At 37.4% G+C, this 8,598-nt stretch overlaps 1 protein-coding gene across 1 annotated transcript; it reads right to left on the bottom strand.

Annotated features, from left to right (window-relative positions):
• Positions 1 to 4,201: 4,201 nt before the first annotated feature.
• LOC147381018 (uncharacterized) lies at positions 4,202 to 8,335 on the bottom strand (the record flags this gene model as incomplete). Its single annotated transcript, XM_086430939.1, has 4 exons — positions 4,202 to 7,325; positions 7,546 to 7,765; positions 7,872 to 8,012; positions 8,164 to 8,335. Coding segments are annotated over 4 exons (3,382 nt in total), but the record flags the coding sequence as incomplete, so codon positions are not given.
• Positions 8,336 to 8,598: the final 263 nt, after the last annotated feature.

Here is an 8,598-nt window from a genome sequence, read left to right as displayed (position 1 = left end):
TTAATGTGGATAATGGTTTGTGAATTAAAGATATGAATATGGATGTGGGTTTGAATAGTGATAAGCTTTGACAAGTTGGGTTTTAGGATTTTGGGAAGGTTTAAGTTGTTGGTTTTGTTCATTTTAGGGTAGGGCTTAATGGGTTGAAAAGTAAGTGGGTTTTAGGATTTGAGTTATATGGGTTTTTAGGTTAAGCTAGGTTAGGTGGGTGGAAATGATTTTTTAGGGAATTGAGGGTCGAAGGGTTTTAAGCGAGCGTAGGGTTTTTTTGGATTCGAGAGTGGACGGTGAAAAATGGAAAAGGTGGGGAGTGCGTAGAGTCTTGTCGTGGGTCTATGAGACCTTTTTGGGTCTTACGAACCTTCAAATCGCTTGATATGCCACGTTTCGACAAATTGGATTTTTTAGGCCTGTTGACGAGTTTTATTGGAAAAGTTGATATTTTTAGATCCTTTCGAGTGGGGGTCTGTTCAAATTTGAGTGTCTACAATCTCTTCCATTAATCTATAGTTTCTTGGGACCTACTTTTTTTCATTTATTCTTCATCTCTCTAACTTTACTATATTTTTTCTTTTACCCCTTTAATCCACTTTATTATTTTTTATCTTATACCCATTTGATTTCAATTTTGTTTATATATAATAATATCCTTCTAATTTTATTTTATTTTTCTTTTACCCTCTTAACTCAAGAGATGATGCCTGTGCCTATAGCATGGGTAAACTCTAGTATATTTATATATATCCTTTAAGAGAGTTTATATTGACACCCCACTTTTTGTCAATCTCAGTCATTTTTCATTTTAAGTAGAGTGTAATAAGTAAAATTTGGTGTGCATCTTCTATAATTTTATTAGGATTTGCTTTGATTAAAAAATTGGAGATTTTCCAATTTAATTAAGAAAAAGAAAAAAAATATTTTAAAGGGGAGTTGGAGTTTAGAAATACTATTAGAGGTGGGATGAGTAAAAAAATAAAGACCTGAGTTGGGATCGAGGCAAGTTTGGGGTGAACATTATTAATCGAGGCCGGAGCCCGAGCTGGGTTAAGCTAAGCCCGACCTAAACCTTTGACATAGATAAAGGTTGTAGTTGTAGATTGTACTTCAATTCATCAATTGGGATATGTGTTTTTCCATGAAATCCACGATTCTTTTGAATCTTTTTCAAGAAAATATATTATTTTTTTCACAAGCAATGGATTGCCTAGGAAAATATGATAAAAGAAAAAAAGAAAAAAAAAAAAAAAGAAAAATTGAGAGGCATTTCAAGGTGGTTGTACCAAAACCTTCGATACCGATACCAGTTACTTTCCAGTTTCCACGAACGTTGACACTCACTGTAGCCGCCCATTATCAGCCGTGGAATTCAATCTAATATTTGATGGGACCCACATATTCTCCAATGATTGGAGCGATGATGTCAACCATTGAATTGAGTGGATCCAAACCTGTCCCGAAGCCAACTAGGGATTTAAATGGGTCAACTCAGATCCGATTTGTACCACAATAGAATATACGTGTCATTTTAATCTCCAGACCCGTATATAATATGTGGTGTTTCAGATCTGATCCAAAACGGAACCCGACCCTAAAAATTATCCAATCATGTCTTCATCGGACCTTGAGTTATTGGATTGGCTTGGATCTGATCTGATCTGATCTATTGACAGCCTCGGTGAAATTTGAAGCAGATTCAAGCAAAAGGAAAAAAAAAGATGATTTTATTGAATATTTGAGAATATTTATTTGTGAAAAATGCTGAAATGACACAAAGCATTTACTGCGATTCTCACAAGTCTGACGATGTGGGATGTGCACATAATCATAAATGTGTTTCCTCGCGATAGGAGTAAAAATCATCTACGATTATGTATGCATGTTCACGTTAGAATTGAGAGAATCATAGTAAATGCTTTGTGTCACCCCAGCATGACTCTTTGTTTGCAATCCTTGACTGCATTCTTCTGAGATTAACAGAAATGAGTATGCACATCAACAACAACCCCCCCTTTTTTTTTTTTTTTTCTTCTTTTTCTGTTTTTTTCAATAACCTCTCTACCATAAAAAAAAAATTTACCTTCATCTTTCAACTAGGGATTCTGCTACTTAATTTCAACTCTCAAGAGTAAAATATAGAACCTTTGGGGAAGTTGGGGTCTTTTTCACAAGAGGTTTGATCATAGTTTTAAAATTCTAGAGACTTGAATGTCCAACAAGTCGAGTCAAGTCAAGTCAAAAGTCAGAGTCAACTCAGCCCACTCTAATTAAATATTTAATAACTTAGAAGTTAGAAGTACTCTAGGACTCTTAGCCTTTGAATTAGCCATTTAACAACTCTTTGGTAAATTGCCTTTGCTTTTTCTCTCCAAAACCAATCATCTTAAGATCTATCTTTTCTCTTCCACCTTGAGATCTATATCATATTTTCTTTCTAACTCAAAAACATAATAGGACATTAGGGAAGTACAAGAAGATGGGTATTTTGAGTACTGAAGGATTTTCCAGAAGAGTTTCAAGTTGATGGATTGAAGGTAATGTTGAATTTGTTAAAAGACTTAAAGAAGATGGTTTTTATGCATTAGAATAATCAAAAGTGTTATTTTAAAGGTTGAAGTTGACGGATTGAAGATGAAGGCGAACATGTTAAAGAACTTGAAAATGACGGATTTTTAAGTAGAAAAATCAAAGATTTTCTTCAAGAGGTCAAAAACAATAGATTGAGGATAAGGTTGAATAGATTAAAGAGTTTGAAGGGTGGATTTTTAAAAGAAATATCTAAGGATTGTGGAAGAATCATATAATAATTTGACTTACCCACATGACATACTCAATCGACACCCCTGAGGCGACAGGCTCAAGAATTGTAAATCTGCCCTCCTCGGGATATAGAACTACGATTCCCCTTAAAAAGGAGTAAATTTGTAAACTATTGAAAATAAATGAAAAATCATAACATCAAGATATTATCATCAAATTTCATGTTTCTACATTTAGAAATCATCAAATTCTATTATGTATCAAATCCCATATTTAAAAAAAAAAAAAAAAACGTTTAGATTTTTTTTTTTTTTTTTTGAAAAAATCTTGTTTAAAACATAAAAAACGTGACTTAAAAAAATCGCGTTTATTAACATTTTAATTGTCAAAGTTACAAGATGCCTTCTTTTTTTTTTCCAACAAAAAACAGCGTTTTTTTGTTACCATGCTCCAAAAGATATTTAAAAACCAGCAGGTATTTCAGTATTAAAAAAAAGGCTTTTTGGCTTTTTGTTAAGTTGAAAACAAAACAGAGCAGACAAATAAAGCTCTCCATGTACTTGATCACCGTAAGGAGATTCAACAACATCGAGTAAATTAGATAAAGATCAATAAATTTTGTCTTAGACACTAGACAAAGCCCACGGGTGGCCTCATGGCACATGCCAACCCATGGCTCATACCATAAGTATGGCATGACATGCACGTAACTTTCTCAAGTTCCTCTCCTAGGCAGATGTGGGATAAATTTCCAAAGAAACAAGATGAAAGCAAAAAATGTCCGTTAAACCATGATAAATAGATTATCATAACCAAGAAATTTCCATTCATTTTAAAAGTTAATATTCTTAAACAAATACATAAACCTCTAACTCACACTCCCTACTCCTAGCTAATGATATCGCCCAATACATCTTCAAAATAGGATCCCACAACACACCACACCAGGTCCATATGATCCGGATAAACCCCCCAAAAATCAGAGTCAACATAAAAAAAAAAAAAAATTGGTATAACTTCATAACTCACCACCTTTTGGCTCCTAGATAACACTAACTGAAAATGGGATTGAGAAGATCCTCACCTCTATAAAAGAGTTGAAAGGGTTCATAACAGTTTGCTGGTTAAATTGGCAAGAAATACAAAAATGTCTTATCAGGTGGACAGGACTGGCAGTAGGATCTTAACATTTCAATCAACAGCCAAAACCATATGCTTCGGTTGTATTTAATTGAAACAGACTGAAACTGAGGTCAATATGACTTCAGGCAACACCCGTTCAATAGACAGCAACTAGTTTAACAATCAGGATTAATTGGTATTAGGGACACCTATTATGTATGATCTACCAAGTGTGTTGTCAAGATGTCACGTTCTTCTTACATGCATATTCCCTAAAACAAAATGCAAAGCACATTACACGAGGGGTGATCAAATACGAATGTAAGGACTGGAATATTGAATTCTATTAAATGTAACTTTGAATTTAAAAAAAGATAATGCAGATATGTGAAGCAAGTGACAGCAAACGAAACTGTGGACTCAATCGCACACACAATACACTATGTTTCTATCACTGTCGTTGATTGGCAGACTACGGAGAACTACAAACATTTTCATATTAACAAGGATTGGTTCCTTATTCTCAGATCAATCATCTGATTATTGTACTGGCCCAATAAAAGAATACCCAAGCTGAAATTTAGAGAAAAAATTTACCTAGGATGACCGGCGATTAGATCGGAGAGACTCAAAGTGAGCAGCAAAAGTTTCATAGTCTGGAAGCTTTGGATGAACATGAGAAGCTTTCTTGGGCGAGTCCTCTTTCAGATCTGATTTTAACTCTCTCAAACTTAACGGCTTTGGAGTGTCAGTACTCCCTGAAGGTACACTCTTAGTCGGAGGATTAAATGGCTGTTCCACAGATAAATTCAGTTGGGATGACTTAAAACTTGACTCGTACGCAGAAACTTTGGGTTGTTCTGTAGGTATAGAAGGTTTCCGTTCAACTGGCCTTTTAGTTTTTGGCAACTTAGATTTCACACTTTCCTTCTGCTCTGAGACTTGAGGTTGCGGTGTTGTAGGGTTAAAAGATTGTCGTTCAACCGATGTACTTGTTTTTTTCCACTTGTTCTCTTCACTTCCAGAGCTTACCACTTGGACCGGTGGCTTTGAAGAAGTTTCAGTTTCATAAGAAACTTGTGGAGAGAGTTTCATCTTGGGTCCGCTTGCTAAATTCAAAAGGCTGCTCGCACCAGGCTCTGCTGGTGAACCCCTTGTCCTGCGAGAAAGTCTTTCACCTTTATAGGCTCTGCTGCGAACAGTTTGCTGTGGCGTTACTTCAGCATCATCACTATCTGAATCTAATATTGTTCTTCCTTTGCTAGAACTAAATTCTTTAGGAATTTTCAAAGTTTCACCTTTATAGCCCCGGCTGCCAATAGTTTGTCGTGGGATTAAGTCAGCATCATCACTATCTGAATCAGATGCTGTTTTTACTTTTCTTGAACTAAATTCTTCAGAAAATTTCAAGGTTGGTTTCTGATACTGCGCTTTAAAACTTGTTGAAGACTTGACCACAGGGGAGACCACTGGTTGCTCAATAACTGTAGGAGTATCTTCTGCTGCTTTCTTTGTGGATAGCTGTGAAGTATCACCTTCACCTGAAGGGCTCCTAGTATAAGGTGGACGGACAAATGCCTTGTTACGGAAACCACCTGTCAATCTTTTCAAGTTCAACTCCTGCCCAGTTTCGGAGCTCCTGTGATCTGAAAATTCAGAAACTTTTTCAGAATCTGGTGACCCCGATGCCCTAAAATCGTCTTTAGCTTTGATTTCCACGGCTGATGAACGCCTTGAAGATTGCAGAGGTTGTTGCTTCTCTTCAATCTCTGGATGATAAAATGGTTCGTGGTCCAAACCATCCGAGTTCCTTGGGGATCTTGAATGTCTTGGATACAGCTTAGTAGTGGGCAAGTCACTCTGGTTATACTTCTTCAAAGATTCTCCTCCAACCTCTAGTTTAGTCTCTTCATTTCTCTTGATGTGTGCAGACTCGAATTCTGAATCATCGGAAGAGGAATTCAACCAAGGCTTTCTGTTCATTCCTGTGGCTACCCTTTTTGTGGAAACATTCAGTTTTGTTTCTTGGTTCCCCATTGAGGGTGAAACCTCAGATTCCGAATCATCAGGAGAGGAATGTAACCAAGGATTTCCATCCATTCTCATGGCTTCCTTTTCAGTTAAGGATGATTTCATTGACCCATGAACCCTATCAATCAGGGTTGATGGACTTCCAACATTCACTTGTGTTTCTTGGTTTCTCTCAGGGCATTCGTCCCCGGATTTTGAATCATCATGAGCGGAATGTAACCAAGGATCCCTGTAGGCTTCTATGGATTCCTTTCTCGTGAAGGAGGATTTCATTGAACCATGTCCGCTCTCTCCTGGGCTTCTTGTGAAAACACTCTCCTCATGTGACTGAATGCTAGACTCTGTTCTTCCATAGAGTTTAAAATTTTCCTTCTCATCTTCACTCTCAGAAATTGGACCATCTGACTCGTCAAAAGCTGCAGGTAACAAGTCATCTCCTTTTGAAGAAACCTCAAGAGGGGAGGGTGATTTTCTAACTGGTGATGGGGCATATGAATCCACTTCACGTCTATCAAACTCACCCTCGATACCAAAATTACTTTCTTTGTCTGAAACATAATCATCAAAAATTACAGCAGGAGAATCTTTGAAGCTTGGTTGACTGGTAGGCACATTCCCATAACTAGTATCGATGAAAGAATGCTCACCACCATCATTCCCATACTTCCAGAGATCGGGATTTGAATTGATTACATCATCATCATCATCGGTGCTTGCATGAGAATGAGAGGAGGCAGACTTGCTGGATTGTTTTTTAATGCTCCCATCCCCTGAATGGTCAGATTTCATAGTTTCCTTACCGCGCTGGTGCTTGACAGATTTTACCTCAGATTGATTAGATTGTTTCTTGAAACTTGTATCGCCAAGAAAGTCACCCTTCTCAGGTTTCTCGGTGTGCCAATTGGGATTGATGGCTTCCGCCTCAGATGAGCTCTTTTGATATCTATCTGTGTTTGGGAGACCAGTGACCAATATATCATCATCAGTGGAAGCCATACTGTACTGTCTAGATCTTCGCTTAATACTATCATAACCATCATGCATGCTTCCAGCGACTCCCTGTAGGTTCTCACTCTCATTCCTCTCTCTCTGTTGATTCAGAGAACTTGGATTTATGTCATATGAGGAACCTTTCTGTGAATTATGCACCATCTTCACCGAATCCTTGGAAGAACGTTCATCTCTTCGATCATAAACTGGGGAGTCATGCGGTTCCGATGAATATTGCCTAGTAATATTTGCATAACTTGAGAGTTCTGCAGCAGCCCTAGCAGCCATACTTGCTCTTTCAGCAGATTCAGCTGCTGCCCGTGCAGCAGAGGTTGCATCCTTGAATTCCATATTCCAATTTTGTCTATTTGACGAAAAAGAATTGCTATGAGAACTCCCAAAATTCCTTCCTTTAGATTCACTTTCTGTACAACAGACAAAAAAGCCCGTGAAGTATTGTGAGAACTAGATGGATAATGTGATTGAACGTAAAGCAAGTAACTAATTGTAGAATAAGATCAGGGCCTAGACCCAGAGCTCAGTTTGTTTGACACATTGCAAAACAACTTTGAGTTCATGGCAGCTTACCCATAAATAAATAAAAAAAATTCATAATAAGATCATGATATAATAATTTTCACATACCTGAAGCTCTTGATTCTGATCGGGAAATGGTAGGCTGTGTCATCTTAGGAGTACTAGTATCTGTAGTACCAAAAGCTGGGGAACTCTGTGACGATCCCGTCAAATCTTTCTGAGATAGATATATAGATGATTCGTACTTTTGACCATGGGTGGGTGGAAGCTGGACATTGTGGCGTTCCACAGGCATTTTACTAGCACTCTCAAATGTAATCGGTCCACTCTGCTCGATTACATGTTCACAATATAAATATTATTCAACAACTCTTACAAATTTACAATGAAAATCCATGCAACAAATGGTAGGAATTTTTATTCATTTTTCATACCAGCAGGTCCTCAGGAGGCTTCAGTTCTTTCTCTCCAAATGCCTCGGCATCCCATTTGACATTATGCTCTTGGGCAATTTCAGTCAAGATCTTGATTTTGGTTTGACCATCAGGTGCTCTTGCAGATAACTTCTCAATCATCTGAAATTAACAAAGTAAAACCATGATAAGAAGCAATGCTAGAAAATAGTAAAATTTTAATTCATGATACCAAAATTGATCATTAGCAATTGTTACATAATCATTTCAAGTTCAATTAACAAGGAGTGCTGCAAAAACTTTAGAAACTCACTGTACGATTAACACCACATTCTGGACGTATTTCAAGAGCTGAAGTAATGAACTCTTTCCCATATTTTGCTGTGAAATGTTTACGAACATCCAAGAGTTCAGGTACATCTGCACATCTTGGGGATGCAAATATTACACTAGAAATTGCTTCTTTCAAGTCAATGGGGCAGTTTCTGGAGACAATATGAGAGAATATTAGTAAAAGTTTCCAAACAAAAACTGCTGTTAGAAGGAGAGGTTTAAGTTTAGGGCAAGTCCAAAAACAATGTTTAGAAAACATTACTGTCTCAAAATGGAGAACAAGCAGGTGGAGGCATCAAAAAGTAAATGAATACAACATGGAAGCATGTGGACTACAACAACTACTTCACCTCCACAATCCCCCCCCCCCCCCCCCCCCCCCCCCAACACACACACACACCAAAAATCCCTCTCA

This window comes from Akebia trifoliata, unplaced genomic scaffold, assembly GCF_017979445.1.
Source record: "Akebia trifoliata isolate Shusen 1 unplaced genomic scaffold, ASM1797944v1 Contig00820, whole genome shotgun sequence".
NCBI classification, from domain to species: Eukaryota; Viridiplantae; Streptophyta; class Magnoliopsida; order Ranunculales; family Lardizabalaceae; genus Akebia; species Akebia trifoliata.
The sequence above is the reverse complement of the archived record's forward strand: the minus strand, read 5'-3'. Positions and strand labels throughout refer to the sequence as shown.